The 19890-nt window shown below is 40.0% G+C and overlaps 1 protein-coding gene across 2 annotated transcripts; it reads right to left on the bottom strand.

The window, feature by feature from the left end:
* Nucleotides 1-230: 230 nt before the first annotated feature.
* kitb (KIT proto-oncogene, receptor tyrosine kinase b) lies at nt 231-18552 on the bottom strand. 2 transcript variants are annotated; one of them, XM_078259284.1, is made up of 21 exons: nt 18335-18552; nt 16418-16693; nt 16041-16325; nt 13989-14128; nt 13132-13300; nt 11540-11729; nt 11343-11458; nt 11115-11229; nt 9373-9560; nt 8477-8583; nt 7764-7890; nt 7298-7402; nt 6237-6347; nt 5395-5536; nt 5195-5265; nt 5008-5099; nt 4209-4331; nt 3725-3836; nt 3348-3447; nt 2928-3033; nt 231-2040 (listed from the first exon to the last, which is right to left on the bottom strand). In XM_078259284.1, exons 1-21 carry the CDS (start codon nt 18387-18389, stop codon nt 1897-1899), a joined length of 2874 nt encoding a protein of 957 aa, XP_078115410.1. In that variant the 5' UTR covers nt 18390-18552; the 3' UTR covers nt 231-1896. The 2 variants fall into 2 exon arrangements, with proteins under 2 accessions (XP_078115410.1, XP_078115418.1); XM_078259292.1 differs by having other exon boundaries at nt 5195-5262.
* Nucleotides 18553-19890: the final 1338 nt, after the last annotated feature.

Raw genomic sequence — 19890 nt, 5'->3', positions numbered from 1 at the left:
CCCATCAGGCCCAGCTGTACTTAGGGTTTAGTGCAAATTAACAAATATTAGCATGGTAACATGCTAAACTAAAATGATGAGCATGATAAACATTATACCTGCAAAACATCATGCTAGCATTATAACAGTGAACATGTTAGGATTTAGCTCAAAGCACCACGTTGCCTAGTACAGTCTCACAGAGTTGCCTTCTCCTGTTTTACAGAATTAGGAAAATGGACACTTTCCAGTTGGTTTAACCATCACAAGTACTTTATTATTACAAGTCAACCAACTGTATCAAAACGGCATGATTCTCAAAACCAGCATATAGAAACTCTCTTCTGACTCTCAACAATAACTATGTCACAATCAAATGCTTTCAGTATTTAAAAAAAAAATCTAAAGGCACATCTCTATTGAATTTACATTGCATAAATGTTTGACATAAATCAAGTAAAAAAAAACACAATCAGTCCTAAAGGCCTGGCCACGGACTAAGCTAAAGCTAACCCTAAAATACGTACAGCAATACACCAGTTAGTCTTTAATAAGTCACAGTATTCAAAGCTACAACACACAGCTGGGAATCAGTGTTTCTGTAACTAATGGCTTTATGTTTTTTTAGGAGTTATCTCGCATGCCACCTTGCCATATGGCTCATTTGTTATAATGTAAAAGAGACTTCAGGTCTTTTATCAGAAGGTATCTTTTTTTTCAAGCCCTATTGCAGTAACACCAGTTTTAAGGTAGGCTTGCTGACAACAACTCAGTGATTCTTGCAGTAAATTAAGATTTTGAAAAGTTTTGGGAATACACTTATTTGCTTAGGTTCAGCCAGCAGCCAGTTGGCTTAGGTAAGCATACGGACTAGAAACAGGGGGAAACCGCTAGCCTGGTTCGATTAAGACTTATTGTACATGTAGAACAAGACGTGCAAACTTGTATTAATTCTCAAGAATAAGAGAAAAAAAAGCAAAACAAGTTCAGTTCAAATAAGGTTGTCAGGCAACCCGCAGATACTCCTGGAAACACACAACTCCCCATTAAATCCACAATTGTACTTTTTTTAAAGAATTAAACTAAAGAGATATAATGTGGTCATTTGTGAACTTTAGAGCTGCTGGTAGACAAATGTATCACTATTGGACAAAGCCAGGCTAGCTGTTTGCCCCCGTTTCCAGCCTTAATGCTAAGCTAAGCGGCTTGCTTTACCTCTATCCATAACGCACATATATAATCGATCTTCTCATCTAACTCTCTGCAAGAAAGCAGTATTTATTTATACTTCCCAAAAAAAGGCAACAATATTCCTAATAAAAGGGAAACAAATCTGACACAAAAACGTCCACACATCACAGCACCAACTGTGCTTATCTATTCCTCAGTCAAAGGTCTCTGTTTTCCCTAAAGCATCTTAAGATGCAAGCTAAGGCTGAATGTGAGCCAAAACTCCTCCCGGTGCTGATGGGGGATGTTGTATCTAATGGGCGGTTAGTGCTGGAGTCTGCTTTATATAGACGAACACCTGAAATACCTACTGCAGACATCAATACGCCAATAGGGAGATTAGATAGAGGCCAATACTCAGAGCCCAGTGCAGGGTCGTATATATACAGAATGTGTGTGTGTGTGTGTGTGTGTGATGCAGGAAGGCCAGCGTTTGAGAGTTAGTTTAAGTGAATGTGTTGTTAGTAGTCTACAATGTGTATCTGGCTCTTGTAGTGTGTGCGGTAAAAGGAGAGAATGATCAGGGAGGTAGGGGGGTTGTATATTTCATAGCAGAGGGTATGTGCATACGTGTGTGTGTGTGTGTGTGTGTGTGTGTGTGTGTGTGTGTGTGTGTGTGTGTGTGTGTGTGTGTGTGTGTGTGTGTGTGTGTGTGTGTGTGTGTGTGTGTGTGTGTGTGTGTGTGTGTCAGACATAGTCCAGGAAGACGTCAGCCGTGCTTTGCAGTAAAGGCTGGGTGGGGGCTGTCGTGCTGCAGACTGAGCTGAGCCTCCGTGACGGCGTCCTCTGCTGCTCTGGATGACCTGGAACGTTGCTCAGTGTCAGGTACACCTGAGGAACAACACACATGGCGGTTTATGGAAGTTTTAATGATTAAAAAAAAAAAAAAAGACATAGTCCGGCAGTGTACTGAGAAATGTAACAAGCTAAATCACAATGTCATATGCACAGTTATTGCATAAAATTGCGTTGTGGCACCCTACTTCTTTTTTTCTTTATTAGGTAGTGACAGCAGAGGGCTGATCGAAATGAGGGGACCTTTATGCCAACAGGACGCCCTGGCAACCTACTTCTATCAACCAATAAAATGTTCCCAAAACGTCTCCAAGGCTGTGGCTGTAGTTATAAGTAGGACGTATATTAAATCATACTCCGGTAATTAAGTATTGCACTTCCATAAAGTCGTGAGACTTGCAAGAGACAAATTAAAACGAATTTGTCAAAATCAATACAGGCAAGGCCAAGGATCACAAGCAGACATGGCTTTGCATTAAGGTACCACAAGCAAATAAGGTCCAGAACCACTGGTCTATAGTATGGATGACATTTCAAAAATACTGGATCCTACATTTCCCATAATTCAACTTCACAGCGACTTTTGTTAGAACCTCCCTGCCTGATGAATGCCCATTTTCTCTCAAACTTCTTACTCCTGGTTTGTAATGCAATCTTTCTGTGGTAAATCTGTCGGTATGTGTGTAATCCCCAAACTCATACTGACTGTGCGTTCCAATACCCATACTAGTATGTCCCAATATATTGTGTGTCACATGCAGTATGCCAAAAATACCAGGATGTCCTACTACATCCGGTCGCAGTATGCAAGCCAGCATGCTTTACTGGCTATTCTGTCTAATAAAGACAACATTTCCACACAAAAAATCTTTGAAACATAATAAAATAAAAATGTCAGTCATGTCCTGGTACCATCTACTCACATTCCTGGTATTTTCTGACAGCATTAGCTCAGTCCTCTCCACCAGTTTCCTGAAGGAAGGCCTTTTCAAAGGGTCTTGGTTCCAACAAGACAACATCATGTCATACCTACAAAGGTGAGACTGAGATTAGTTTCAACATGGAGGGAGTGTAATGTAATGAACTATAGATCCTAGTGTATTTATCATCAATATAAAAGGGAGACAAGTTATAATTAGAGCTGAAACAATTTGCGGATTGAGGATTTGCTGCTTTTGTCAGATTTTTATGTCATGTTAACTGAATATTTTTAGATTTTGGACTGTTGGTTGAGCAAAATAAGAAATTTGATGATGCCACAATATTTGCAGATTAATCATTAGTTGCAGTCCTAGTTATAATACTACTAATGAGAACATTCACTCTCACAGGCACACACTTACATCTCAATGGGAGCAAACTCGGGCCTGCTCATCCTGTGGCCATCTTGAATCATCCTATAAAATACTGAGCCCACTTGCATCCCGGGATATGGGCTGTTACCTGCAACACAGACATACAGGTTGCACACGCTTTGAAAAATTTGTGTCATTTGTATCTCATTTTTGAATGGGAAAAAAAAGTCATAAAATGATACTGGTTTCTGAACCTACATTGTACATGTATCACAGTCAATATGATTTTGTGCAATTCACCCAGCTAAGTGATGTTGCTGCTTGGGAGAGTCATCAGAGCCTCTAATAAGGCCCAAGTCAGCTCAAATGAACAATAATATTGGCTGAAACAGATGCAACAGCACAGTGCTAACTGGAAATCTTACCCAGAGAGAAGATTTCCCAGAGCAGGATGCCGTAGGACCACACGTCACTCTCAAACGTGTAGACACAGTCAAAAATGCTCTCGGGAGACATCCACTTGACTGGCAGACGAGCCTGCAGGAGCGAGAGCCATCATTACAAGAGCGGTATGGACCATGTTCCCTTTTTTTTGCTTCCTTAAAACATACAATATCTTTTCTCTAAAGTGGTACAAACCTTTTATTATGGGGTGTTGAAGAGTAATAGTCTTTTATTTGTAATACTCGAATACATTCTAAATTTGATTAATCGATTGCTGTGTTGACAGAAAAATAAACGGCAGTTATTTTTATAACTGATTAACCGTTTTTATAACTGATTAATCGTTAATTAATTTTTCAAGCAAAAATGCCAAACATTAAATGAACATTACATTAATACCAGGCACTAAATGCTGAGATTTTTTTTTGTCAGCAAGAAAAAGTGAAAAATGGCAGACAGACTCACATTGCCCCGGAGCACATAGCTGGCATCAGTGGTGATGTCTCGTGCCAACCCAAAGTCACAGATCTTCGCCACCCTGCCGTGAGTCAGCAGAATGTTTCTGGCTGCAAGATCCCTGTGGATACACTACACACACACACACACACACACACACACACACACACACACACACACACACACACACACACACACACACACACACACACACACAGAAATGAGTATTGACATTGTAACCGGTTTCTGCAGTGAATAACTGACAAACAGTACACATGTAAAAATGAGGCGGGGCCAGTTCAACTTGTTACAAATCTCACAAACACAAAAGGCAAACTGACAGTGCGTTACACAATACATAAATGCCCTAAAACTATATATTTGGCAAATAAAAACAAAATTAAATCAATGAAACAAAAAAATATAAAAATGAATAATAGTGTTAGTACTGCTTGGGGGCAATTACAGTCCAGACAATAATGCATAAATAGTGCCTGATATAATAAAAGCAACAAACGTGCAGGAAGAGAAACTGAATCAGGAAAACAGGATTGGCTTTTAATTCAATTTTAAAGTGTCTAAGTTGGAGTTTATTTAAGATCGTGATGAAGCTGGTTCCTTGTGTGTGCAGTACATGATCTACTGTAAATGCAGCTTCATGTTTAGTTTGATTGTACGGGCACTATTAGCTGACAGCAATGCACAGCACGTTGGCCCAAAGCCAAAACATGATTTATAAACTAGCAGCAGCACTTTTAAATCTCTTCTATCGATTCTATAAATAAGCACACGGTCTGTAAAGCCTTACATTCTTGGAAGTAATGTATTCCATTCCTTTGGCCACCTGGTAGGAAAAGCTGAGGAGATCTTCGGTGTCCAGAGACAGCTCCTCTACGTCAACTGGACAAAGATTACATTGTCAGACTTCTACAGTAGGTGAGTCAGTGTGTTGAGTGAAATGTGTGATAAGAATTGTAGATGGCGAGACCTTCTACCTGACTGGGAAGACCTTTCTTTCTCAGAGGGAAGCATGGGCACATACCCTGGACCAGTCACCTCTCCGCTGCTAACACACACACACACACACACACACACACACACACACACACACACACACACACACACGCATAAGCATTAAATGATGACAAGGTAACCGTTTTGCAATCACAATTTTAATACACGCACACATACACACCTAGTTGTAGGCTCCGTTTGGTTCGAGACGTTGCGATGGTAACCATCACCAACTTGGGAGTTTAAAAAGGACTCTCTTTTTCTGCGCAGGAAGTTGAGGAGGTCGCCATAGCAACAGTACTCTGTGATCACCAAAATTGGGCCTGGCAGGATGCAGAGATGAAAAGAAACCTCACTCTCTGATTTTGAAACCATATGACAGCATATAACAATGAAAAGAGAAACAGAAACCCAATGCTCTAATAATGATCCAATAAGAAGATGGGGTCAGGTTGATACTTTAGGAATCTGTTTCATGTGACTGTTTCAAGGCAGGAAGTGAAGTGCATCCAGACAGATTTGAAAATGTTCACATTTAAAAGCCAAAATCAATATTTATCTGTTCAAACATAGTGAACAAATGTGTGTCAATATCTTAAAATTTGTATTTTTCATGCCTAAGTGTTCAGTGTTTTTTTCCCTAATAACATACTTGTGCATACTTGTCTGGAATCCAATCTAAATGCTGCATCATAATCAATGTTGAGGTCTAGACCTGTAGATAATATTGATCGACTGAATAGTAAATTTGTGACAAGTCAAGCTGCATCAGGCTTTCATTTCAGAGCTGGCTGGTACCAACTGTCCAATATCTGATTTTTAATAAGAGGTCAATATTGGCTGGACAATATTGACCTCTTAAAACAACATCAGTCAATAAATATATTTAAACATGCAAATGCAAGTGGCTTATAGTGTCCGCACCCAACAAAACCCAGACCAAATTAAGCCCAAAATCTCTCACATTTAAATTTCCTAAGAGTGAACTAAGTGTGGTGTCCATGGTGAAGCTGCTCCTCTCACCTCCGACAGTGCAGGCCCCCAGCAGGTTAACAATGTTCACGTGGTTTCCAAGGTAACTGAGCACCTTCAGCTCTGACATCAGTGCCTCCTTCTCCGTAGCATGAGCGTTGGCTGCAATGACATCATCAGGAATTTTATAACCTCTTACAGCGTCTTATGTTGCTACAACACACCAACTGTGTCCGAAATCACTCCCTATTTACTATACAGTATTTACTATATCAGTTGTCCACCATTTTATGAGTGTCAAAGTAATTTAAGTAATATATAAGTAATATAAATGCTATTTTCCATATTTATACAAATGTATAGGTACCATCTAGCAAATAATGAATTATTATGGTTATAATGCTTTTAATGACGATGCTAGTATAGCAAAAAAAGACAGAAATTGCTGCATTATAATGCACTAACCCAATATTCACCCAATATATCCTTGATAGAGACATCTATTGTTATTAGTTATATAAAAAAAATGTTTAAACTATATGTTGTTTTATTTCTATCATTACTACTAAGAGCCATGTCTTTTACTGCATTATCTTTGATTGATGTTCACTTATATAGTCTATTTAGGAGAATTATCTGTAAATAAAAACAGCAAAAAAAAATGTTACTCAAAAAATGCAAAGGAGATGGGGGACCTTTAGTAGCCCTGAGTACTGTATGTCTTATGATGATGTCTGCACATACGTACGTCATACGTACATGGGTTAGAAGTTATCCTTCTAACCCTAACAGCCCTAACACATGGTTAACAGTGTGAAAGGGTTGTTTTTAACCCAAACCATGATCTCTTCCTAAGCCTAACCTAACCCAAACTGCGACTGAAAACGGAAAATAATAAAAAAAAGATCACTCGTTACTGCTTGTAAAGCTTAAATGCTGTGAGACATCACGTCAACTGCATGTGTACTGCTTCATTCACAAAACAAGCACTGGGGGACTCTAGTATTAATATTAAGACAAGAATATGTAGTTATACAGGGAATAAGGAGGGAGAGAACAATGAGTGGTTTTGGACACAGCCACAGAAAAAGAGATAAAAAACGCATGCTTACGTTTGAGCATCTTAACAGCGACAGTTGTAATGGTATCTGCAGAGCAGAGTCCATATGCTGTGGCCCTAACTACCTTTCCAAAAGCCCCAGAGCCCAACGTTTTACCTGTGAAAACACACACACACACACACACACACACACACACACACACACACACACACACACACACACACACACACACAGACATGATTTAAGGCATTTAAATGCTTTGCTAATACTCTGCTTTGAATAATATCTGTCATAAACTTTTTTCACAGAAACGTTTACAAATGTACTTCAAATTACATCTTTTCCTTTTTTCAATAGATGAATGAGAAAGCCAAGTGAAATAACAGTAAGAAAGTGGAGGGGGGCTTTAAATGAAAACACAATAATCACCACACTTGCATCATGCCCTGTAGATGTGCTTTCTCACAAATGTAAACATACAGTATATATAGCTACACAAACATGTACGCCGTCATACCGAAACGTAGTTTCTGTCGAGGAAACTCCCATTTGGAGTCATATGGCAGCTGGGTGGGGTCAATATATATGTAGTTGTTGCCATGGATGCTCTCAATGACCTTCCACTGGATTTGGAACTTTGGTTTCTGTTAAAGTTTTGAAATGAAAGAGGGCATTTAAACAGAGAAAGTAACTTCAATGTCAAGACTGATGATCTCACTGCAAATTCATGAGCTACTTCTCAAGGAGTCTGACTCATCTTAGTGCAATAATAGCAGCATGCTGTGGGGGGCACATTACTGTAATGGCTTGATCAGAGTGTCAAAAAGCCTTTAATCACAGCATGGTTGTACTCTGAATGGTTGATTGATTCATTTCAAACTGATTGGGACACATTCATAACGATTAAAAGGATGTACTTACACTCTTATCTGCTGAATATCATAACCAAATGCAGTAAGAAAACTAGTCTGATCTCAGAAAGATGCTTCTAACTTTTACGTACAATAATCAAGATGAATTTATTTTTCTGTGATGCAAACTGCATATCAATGGTGGTAGACGAACTTGATTTCACATTGAAGTCTTTTAATTTTAAACCGAGTTCGAATGGCTGTGATGGCGATAGATTTATGTGATTTACGAGAGATTTTTGACCCTACTCCCACCAGATTAAATCATGTATTCATTGCAGTAATGGTATTGCAATGTATGATTTATTTCCCATCTTACCTGCATGTATTTATAGAGCAGCACCACTAGAGTGAGGCAGAGGAAGACGCCAGTGGCCACCATGCCAGTTAGAAGAGGAGTGAAGAGTTTATGGGGGACGATGCGTTCTGAGAGGAAACATACACCAGGGTAATCAGAAATTACACGAGGCATTGAAGTATACATTTTACCAGTAGTAACGCGCAAATCATCTTCCTTGGTGTTACGTAAGCCAGCTGTAGCAGTGGTGTTTATTTATGTGACAAGTATAAGTTATTCTACACCATATCATCCCAGCCTGCATAGTCAGCATACACTAATCTTATTCCATCTGCACCCAGTAACCACACAACTGGCCTCTGCTGCAGGGTCAATGGGTATGGTGTGTGTGTGTGTGTGTGTGTGTGTGTGTGTGTGTGTGTGTGTGTGTGTGTGTGTGTGTGTGTGTTTGTGAGGTTTGTAACAAGTTGAACTGGCCCCGCCTTATTTTTACATGTGTACTGTGCATCAGTTATTGACTGCAGAAAGCGGTTACAATGTCAATACTCATTTCTGTGTGTGTGTGTGTGTGTGTGTGTGTGTGTGTGTGTGTGTGTGTTCTTGTTTGTGTGTGTTCTTGTTTAACTATATTCGTGGGGCCCAAAACCCGGGAATACAGTATACTTGTGGGGTCCGGACAGCTTTGTGGGGCCAAAATGTTGGACCCCACAACTTCAAAGGACTTTGATGGTTATGACTTGGTTTTAGGATTATGGTTAGAATTAGGTTATGGTTAGGGTAAGGGTTAAGTTTAGGTATTTAGTTGTGATGGTTAAGGTTAGGGTAAGGGGCTAGGGAATGCATTGTCAATGACGGGTCCCCACGAAGAATGTGTGTGTGTGTGTGTGTGTGTGTGTGTGTGTGTGTGTGTGTTGTACCACTGATGGAGAATAGTGTGTAGGCCTCTTCCCCCACCGTACTCGCTACACACTCCAGGGTGTGATAGTGTGCGTGCTCCTTGCTCACATTCAGTCGGCTCACTACCTCGCTCCTACCGAAGGTAGACTCTGTCACCATGGCAACATCCGTAGTCTCCCATTGGGTGGCGTTTGGCAGGTGTGAGCACCTGTTGAGGGGTTATAAAGTTGTTCAAGGTTACATTTTCCTCTCTTAGTTCTACGTCAGAGCAAGTTTTAGCACAATGATAAAATGATCGCAACTATGGCCATTCTCAGCTTCTGTACTACTTATTTTGGCAATAAATCAATTCATGTTTTAGCCTATAAAATGTCAAAAATAAGTCAAATACCTATTTTACCAGAGCTCTAATTGTCTTAAAATGCTTATATTGTCTTGACCAACAGTCAAAATCTAGCTGGCTTATTTGTCTGAATATTACTGAGACTATGAAATGACATCATTTAAACTAACTTCTTTAGCTCCCATGAGCCTCTCCTGCTCTCAGAGGAACTGCTAGACAAAACAACAGAAGGTGTTGGAGATTATTGTGAGTAAAATGATCTAGAAGTCACGCTGCTGTCCGATTACAGCTTTTAATATGAGCAGGATAAAAATCAAGGAGTCCCAAGTTTTTAATTATATATCGATATGTAAATTTAAATGCATAAAACATAATTTCTTATTCCTATATCTTATTGTTTATATTACAAAATTGACATGAAACTGAACAGAATTAACTATGAAAATAGAAGCTAATAAAAAAATCTAAATTTGTGAATAAAGATGGGAGTAACGGAATACATGTACCGGCGTTACGTATTAACTGTATTCCATTACAGTTACAATTTAAATAGTTGGTATTTAGAATACAGTTACATTGTTGAAATCAATGGATTACATGACGATACTTCTCTGTTTCACGAGTTTATTCACTCTCTGAATAAATTAAGGCAACTCCATGCATTTCCCAGAAGCCCCAATATGAAAACAAAAAACTTAGCTAATTGCGTGATCACTGATAGAGGTATGGTAGTCGTCTGCTGTAGTTTTACTGGTCATCTTGCTATTTATTTTATAGTTGATGTGTGACTTTACATTCTCCTATGTGCTTATTTACTAGCCCCAGAGCCGTGGAAAGACTGACTAGCCCCGTTTGACATGCTAGCTAATGTTAGCTAAAATTAGCTTGTGGTAGCTTAAGACTGCAGTTAGATTTTTGTAGTAGGACTACAAATACAAAAATGTATTTGCTTGTTCAGGTACACATTCAGCCAGTTGGAACAGAAGAACACACCAAAATAGGCCTGTTTAGTAAGCTGTAGCCTATGTGATGGCTGCATTCCTACACTTATAAAATGCAATTCAATGTGGAAGTAATCCAAGTATTCAGAATACGTTACTCAGATTGAGTAACGTAACGGAATACGTTACAAATTACATTTTTGGGCATATATTCTGTATTCTGTAACGTAATACGTTTTGAAAGTACACTTACTAACACTGTCTATCAGTCTCTCCATAGATAAATAAAATAAGGAAACAGTGCTGCTGGTGGAACAGCAAGATAAAACATTAAAGATGTCAAAGGTCCACATCCAGATCATGAGAATACACTTGCTGTGTGCTGTGCTTATTCCAATGTAAGCAATCTCATAAAGTAAACAATAAAGTCACACAAACACTATTTGGATGAAAATATTGCAATACATTTTAGGCATACCTCGTGTGGGGCAGCTCACAGAAGTACCAGCTTATTTTAGGGACTGGGTAACCAGCGGCAATGCACCGCACCTGTCCATCAACAGGGCCTTCCTGGGCGATGATAACCGGCTTGCCTTGTAGAGAAAAGGTGAGCAGATTGATAGAAAAGAGACACGTATATTTAACATAAAAACATATAGATACAAAGGTACTTGAGTGCAATGTAACAACAGTGAGAGCAACTTACTGATGACATACACGTGGAATGAATGCTCCTCAGATGCATCCTCGTGGCTGGCTGAGAACTTATAGATCCCGCCCTCCGAGCCGAGGACCCTCACTAGTCTGAGCTTGCTGATGAGTCTGATAAAACAAACATACGTTCTCTGCATGTGGACGTGCACATGTACTCGCAATGAAATACATACTGTAAACTTACTTTACCTGTATTTGTGGCGGTGGATGGTGATAACGTGCTCTGTGGTGTTGAGGATCTGTATGCCATTGTAAGACCACGACATGGAGCTGGGTGCAGGATAGGCATCAAATTCTACTCTGAGGCTCAGGCTCTCCCCCTCTTTAACATCAGCCTGGACTGGACCTGGGGGGCCTAAAATGGTGATGAACCCCTGATCTGGAGAACATGAGAAACATACATAGTTAAAGGAAAAGTCCACCTGTATACTTTAAACTGTAGTCCATCTATGTGTCGTGGTAGTAGTGTTGTAAGTGTTGCAGATAAGCAAAGGTTATGCTGTAAATGCTATATGTCATCAGTGTATTCAGTAAGTATTCGATATCTGCATTGAAATAAACATATAGTTAATATATTATTTGATGTTTAATGCCTTGCAGATACCTTCTTGTGTTTCTCCAACCTGCTGTCTACCTTTATTTCAGTTAGTGATTTCCTAAATCTTCCAAAATGCCCGATGAAAATGTGCCTGAACCTTTTTCCACCAATCTGTAGATATGTATGCAGGTAAGAACAACAATGTTGTTGAGCATTTGAGTAAACCATGGCAAACGTGTACCCAAGATACATGTTTTACCGTTATTTATTCAGGGATGTTTCACTGAGGAGACAAGCTCTCTTTTGGCACCTGGAGGCAATTGCAGTCTGATCTGCCATCCACTGTGAAACTCCCATTGGAAGTTAAGGGTCTTGCTTGAATGCTATTTTCCACCCGGATTCCTCTCCAGTTTTTTACAAAGTATTTTAATGGTAATTGTAAATTACACTCCGAAAACAATAAGTACAACAAATGTGGCAAAATCCGGTCATTTGGTGTTACAAACTGTAACCAGCAGATCATTACTCAAAACCAGTGAGTACAGCTTGTTGTGGTTTTTGTTGTAACATTACTCTCTTTTGCTGCACCTTTTTATGGTGTGACAAGTGTGTCTTGCCTAAATCATGTCTAGACAAATTTTAGACACACTTTGAATAATGCTGTTTTATTGAGTCATATTCAAATGTGCATACTATGCAAATAAAAAAAGTACAGCCTAAAAAAAAGTAACTAGGAGTGAAACATGGTGTTAGTGGATAAGTGTTAGTTGAGAGTTATTTTTTTTGTTTTGACCAACAGTAAACATTCCTGTGAATACTGTGAAGGAGAGGTGGTGGTGGTGGTGGTGTTTTAGAGGAGCCCAGACAATGTTGGAAATGTGCAATGACACGTAACAACATACTTTGCATTGTAATTTTGATATATTTTGAATTGTCATCTGTTTTTTTTTCTTCACATAGACTAAATAAAGGTATTTCCACCGCAAATTGGTGCATAAAAGTGTGTCAGAATGCAGGAAATTAAGTCGTTGATGCTGATGACATCGTTGATGACACCCAGACCCCCCCACTATGAAATGCCCCCCCCAAAAGGCCCATTCTGGCCCATATATACAGTATAGGCCCATACATATACAGTACAGTATACCTACTACAATACATTAGACTACACCACTGGTCTGTACTGACTGCCTGTAGGCACCGATGCATGCACGAAAAATAGTAAACAATCTTCAACACTCACCTCGGACATCAAGCTGCACTGCTCTGGCACTGGTGCCCCTCTCGTTCTGGGCGTGACAGCGGTAAGTGCCCGAGTCTGATTGGTTGACAGCTGTGATCAAGAGTGAGGTGGCACGCTGGTAACCGCGGGCACCGGACAGGATGTGGGAGGTGTGGGATTTATCGGGATGCTGCAGGGCATCAGGGGCAAAGGTGAGCAGTGCACTATCAACAGGTGCAACGTCACACAGATCCACTGTTTTCAAGGTGTCATGCTTCAGATTGGTCAGTTTTTTGGTGTGTGAGTGAGTGTACACACAGCTGTGTTTTAATATTTATCTCAAGCAGATAACTTCTGGCAGTAGCCAAAAAAAATACTACTGCCAACAATCAAACTCAATATAATGTTCAGAATATTTAAAGAAGTTACAATATGTCACATATAATTTATTCATTAATCCTATTCACTATTCAATTACATTTTATGTAAAGTATATCTCCTAAAATGATGTTTCAAAGCCTTCTCTGCACTGTCAGGTATTATTTATATACTATCATTATATTATTAAAGCATTGTAAGAAGTTTAAGAAACATCAGAATCAGTCTTACAAACATGTAAATGTGTAAAATGTAAACTCCTTTTTGTGTCATTAACCCCCTAATTCCCATAAATATTACTAAGGATATGACTTCAGCGTCCTCTATGGTAGCTACAGCCCTAGTAAAGTAAATGTCTGGCTGTTTCTTGGTTTGGTAAGGGCAAATGTCCTTTAAAGAAAGCCAGTCAGCAAGATGGAAACAGAGAGTTTCGCAACCTGACAGTCAGTCACTCGGTCATAGAGACAGGAGAAGCCAGTCAATCCCTTCATCAATCTCACCGCTGTTGAAGGGAAATTCCACTTGACATTTAAATCCGGGTTGATGTTGACAGAGCTACAGGTAATCTCAAACTGCTCTCCTTTCCTCAGAATAACGGGGTCTTTCCGGGACAGTGTGATCACTGGAGGCACCTCTGGAACTGGATCAAGAGATGCAAATGCAATATTATCATGACTGAGCTCATGTACACTCGCTATTGGTTGCATGTCTGATATTTTATCTGTATTCTATCATAAAAGACCCTTTGTGTGTGTGACTCCTGTTTGCATATGCAGACACTTGTGCAGATAAAAACCGGATGATTCATTTACAACATTTAACGGCTGCTGACGTCACTTCAGTGGCTGTGTTTGACGAAGATTGCAGGACTTATATTTACCACAAACACAGCCTTCATGCACCATTTCAAAGCTTTGTTCAGTGTGGGACTCTAATCCCTCTACTCCTCCCTCCCTCACATCTCTTTTCTCAGTCTCTCTCTATCAGTCATAAGGACACTACGACCCGGCTCCTCCCAGCTCGTCTTGGTTTAGACTTCTTTCCACTGCAGACCAGACTGAAAATGCTGATTCAGTGCAGAGATGAATAGAACATGATCAGTTTCCACTGACGTACACTTAAAAATGCTTTTATGGCATATTGTCTATTAATATAGCTCATAAGAAAAATTATGAGTTTATCGTATTTTGCCAAAACACATCTGCAATGTGGATAGTTGCTGTGACTACCACTGATCTCTGCCAGGATGCGTTATGGTCTCTTATGTTATTTGTAGCCATGCTAGCAGCTCTGCTGGTATACTAGGCCACCACTTTGGTACAGAATGAAATATCTTAACAACTAGAGGTGTTGAAATTAATCAAATAATCGATGCATCAAATCGTGGACATGGACGATGCTGCATCGATAATCGTATAATAATTGATTATTTCTGTTTACAATTTAATGTATGCCTAACAACCTTTCTGTTTACATATTCTGTTATGTTTTGCACATTTAGGAAGTGCCATGTGCTCAGTGCTGTAGTTTTATGTATCCAATTTATTTAGTATTAGAGCACTGCAGAAGGTTTTGTTTTTGAAGCTTGAAAAGCTATGAATTAAATATCCTATATGGCTTTAATAGAAAAATGTAGTTGACGCATCATGATGCATCGAGATATCGAATCAAATCGAATCGCTGACATGATAATCGTAATCGAATCGGGAGATCAGTGAAGATTCACACCTCTATTAACAACTATTTGAAGTTTTGTATTGGCATTAATGGTCCCCAGAGGATGAATCCTACTGACTTTGATGATCAATTTTGAAATTTCCCAATATTTTGTTTTATAACCAAACACATGCAAAACAAATGCCATTCCTTCCTCTTTACTTTGTGTTTACTGCTAATTTAGTCTTGTTAATGGATATCATTTGTCTATCACAAGTCTAGCACTACAAAGCAACTACTCTTTAGAGTTCTACTGTGCAATAAACATCAAGAAGCCAAATTTACACATGATTTTCCCTTTCTTAACTCATGATGTGTCTTCTGATATCGGCAGAAGATATCCTATTAACAATTAGCCTATATGTCGACTATTTCCTCACATTGACTAGCAATTTTTTTAAACATTTGTGTTTACTTCACTGTCTACTTTGACACAAGTATTGGGACATTTACATTATAGTTCCCCAAGGTATTAGCAAAGGCAAATGCTTTGGCTTTACCCTCCACTGACTAGTTACTGGACCACAAGAGGGTTAACTTGATTATCCCTTTTACAAGCTAGTGACTTTTACTTGACTCTGTAGATCAGCATTGAAATAATTTCTGTCAAGATGATAGGAGCGTCTCCCTTACTACTTTCCTGTCAACAGCTGCACACACAGCAATCACTTTTTTCCTCTATTTACCCTTTTAGTTTAATTATCACCCAAATGACAAATCTAGTAAAGCTATGCCACATGGAGAACCATTAAACACTGGTATGAAACCCTTTTACCGACATGAACTTGGAAACAAGAATATTACAAATCGCCCTTGTCATCATATCTCTCACTTACCAAGTCGTACATCCACAGTGTATTGGCTCGACGTCACTTTGACTCCAGCGAGCTGTCCCACACATACGAAACAGCCATCATATTCCTTTCTCACATTGCTGATGATGACACCTTGCTGGAGGTTGCTGCGGTAACTCATACTGGAAGGCAAAGGTTGTCCATCGCAGCTCTCCAATGCCACGAGGGTGACATTGGGGTCGGTCACAAGACAGGGGATGGTGCAGTTCTCACCTGAACGCACCAGGATGTTGTTCACCATGGTGCGCTGGAAGACATTCTGGGGGTCTGAGGAGATGCAAGGGATTGGATTGACAGATGTTATTAGAGGGATACACATGTGCAAACACATGCCTTTCCCCCATACCTCAAACACCCACCTTTCACATATACATAGATGGAGCTGTGTTCCAGTGTGCTGTTGTTGACACACACATAACGACCCATGTGGTAGGCCTGCGCTGCTGATACCTTGACATAAGCCACTCCACCCTCATTCACCTCTCCCTCCAACCTGCGAGCCCTCTCCCTCTGCCACCTCAACTTGGACGGGGCACCAGACGTCGTGGCATTGTCCCGACAACGCAGCTCCAGCTTTCCCGTCTTGGGAACTACTATGTAAGGCCCGTTGGGGGAGATGACTGGCTGGCACCAAACTGAAACAGAGCACATATAATATGATTGACGTATGGTGGACCTGCTTTTTTGAAGGCTGTATAGGCATCAGTAAAGATCCAGCACAAAAAAAAAAAATGCTGCTTTTAGTAACTGATAAATTACCAGCTCTGAGAAGAAATGCAAGAAAGAGACATAAATCTATGAAAAGAGCAATAACAGGACAGAGCAACTAAAGATTAGTCTACTCTCATTACCGATTAGTATTCAGATTAATGTGTTGATTAATCCATTAATTGTCTAGAAAAATTCCCACCACAATTTCTTAAAACCAAAGATGTTCATAATGTGTGACGTCAAATGGGATGTTATGATTGGCACAGAGCCCCTTAAGACACAAACCACCATGGCTCAATTGAACAATCAATAATTATGAGCTGTCTACACGCTGAGTAATCATGCATTAAGGCCCATGAATTCATTCCCTTAAGATGAGTAAACCAAACTATAAAATTCTATCCTCAGTTTAACCCCCCTAAAGCCGACCCCTACAACTTTTCTTTTCTTTTCAGATTTCTACGATAGGCGCCCTTTGAAGTACAGGCTCTTTTAATGTGACTGTTGTGCCTTCAGGCAGCAGGGCAGAGAAAGCAAGAAGGAGAAGCATGTCGCTGCAAATAGGCTCCCTTTCAAAAAATGCCAATATCTGTGTGTTTGCAGGCTGTACGTGCATGTTTTATATCAGCTATCTGTTAGAATTGGTGCTCTGCAGTTGGTGTTAGGGTAAGCGAAAGGTTTAAACGAATCCTGAGGCTGATATATGACTAAAAACAAAGCTATCATCACAGCACTCAGAGCGGTTGAATGTCAAAGTGCTGCTGGGTGTGCTTGTGTGTTTTTGTTAAAAGATGCGTTTCTGGCTCTTCTTTGTTCCTTCTGCTGCCGTGCTAAAGGCGCACAACCTAATCCCTTTTATTTCGGGTCGATAAATAATTTATCGTCCTCAAACAGTGGTCGAAACTCTCTCGGTCACACACAGCTCACACACACAGGTGTCACACACACACACACACACACACACACACACACACACACACACACACACACACACACACACACACACACCTGTTGCCTGCCGGGAGAGACACAACCCAAAGGTGTCTCCTACGTACCTCGACACACAGTTACGCAAATGATGGATGTGATCTGCAAACATGAGCTGACAGGTTGCTCACACTGTACCGTCAAACGCCACTTGTGTGTAGGCTATAACGTCAAACTCGTTTCCAGAAACAATGTGGAGACAGTAGCCTATTAAATACGCTCTTCGTATCCGGAACACGTAAGATGAGCTGCACTAAACACCCGCAATGATACAGCTTGTCTCGGCTGTTCACACCTAAATCCAATTAAGATGGGCGAAAAGACCTTACATAGTGACACTAAAACAACGTGGGGCAATAATTTGTTGAAAGAACAATACTTCAGTGATCTGAAAAGACACAGTCTACAAATGCGAGAAAGAATAGGGAATATCGATACGCATATAAAGTATATAATAATTTATTAAACTATCGTGAGGTGAAGAGATAAAATGAGGTCACTAAAGTAATTATTAAGAACACAGACACACCATGAGTCACTAAAGCAATTTTGAAGCAACATTTCAATGGTTTTCTTACCTGTTAGTGGCAGCAAAACAAAATGTGAGATGAAAACAACCCAGTGGCATCTCATGATTATGCGGGGTTGAAGCTTTTTACTCTACTCCATGCGTTTCAAGTGCAGGAATAACCCTGTAAAAGCACCATATCCGATCCACCGTAACAACACAGAGCAGCAGGTCTCTCCACTGTAGTTTATGGGCGCACAGACACAATGATCCTGTAGACTGCCCCTGATGGATTTCACTGGAGCTTAAAGACACAGTGCAGCGCCTCTCCTCCCTGCTCTGGATCCCTGCCACTCCTTTCTATCCCGCATTGGCTGGAGACCGGCCAAGGTGATTACTGGAAGAAACACACACACACACACACACACACACACACACACACACACACACACACACACACACGGCTCTTCACCGTTTCTTACAGTCATTATGATTGAAATATGTCAACAACAATAAAAACTCTCCAGTAATGGAAGAGCTGGCTGATATACAAAAAATTATATTTTCAATAAGATGACTGTAAATGTTTATTTCAGACATAAATATAGGATAATTATGGTGACGGCCTCTTCACACACTTCTTGGTCTGCTGTGATGAGGACAGCTCTCACTTGGCAGGAGTTTCCCTACAGAAACCCGCAGTCTCACGTTTCCCAGCTCTAATCAGCATGGTCTCACTTTCCCCCAGATGTAATCAACTTTATATCCCACTAGGAGTCAATAAACGCTCATAATGTCGCGGTGTGCAGGACCAAACATTTTCAAGCCCCTATCACTTACACACCAAAAAAAATTATTTAAAATTTGTGGTATCAGTCCTAACGTCAGCCTGTTTAATACATGTTTTGGACAGTGTCATTCTTATGGAACGCTAACTGATTTTGTTGTAGTGCCCCCAATTAATCAAAATTAAACAAGTTGGACAACTCTTAATCAACATACATGTACACTTTATTTGCCAAATGTGTAATAGCTCCCCAACTGCTCACTTGAACTCTCTTTATTTGGTTACTCTGGTCACACACGATTAACCTGTGAGGGGGCCTCCCAGGCAAAAATGCTTTTACCATTTTATTGCTTAATTGTGCATTACTGGTGCATATAACCAAACCGTACTTAAAGGGATATTTCACCGTTGAAAAGATGAATATATCTTTAAATAGGGTCACTTATGTAGTAGAAATGTGATTTCTTTTTAGAAATTGGTGGCTTCTAGGCCAAGAAAAGCCAGAAAATGTGTTTTTGGCTCATGTGGATGAAAGACACCAAATCCCAGAATGCACTTGCTTCGCTGCTTTAGAGTAGGGTGACCAGACGTCCCCGGTTTCCGGGGACAGTCCCCGGTTTCGGTGACCTGTCCCCGCCTGGAGCTGTCCCCGGAAATGTGTTTATTATTATGTTTAATATTTCCTCAATAGTTTTAATTGTATGCGATACTCAATGAGGTGTTGCAGAAACAAGCACAGCATGAAGCAATAAAGCAAAAGCTGTCAGATAAATGTAGTGCAGTAAACATTACAACATTTTCCTCTGAGGTGTAGTGGAGTACGTAAGTATGAAGTAGCA

Source organism: Sander vitreus, chromosome 2 (assembly GCF_031162955.1).
Source record: "Sander vitreus isolate 19-12246 chromosome 2, sanVit1, whole genome shotgun sequence".
NCBI lineage: Eukaryota > Metazoa > Chordata > Actinopteri > Perciformes > Percidae > Sander > Sander vitreus.
Note: the sequence above shows the minus strand (reverse complement) of the source record. Positions and strands in the feature narration are given on the sequence as shown.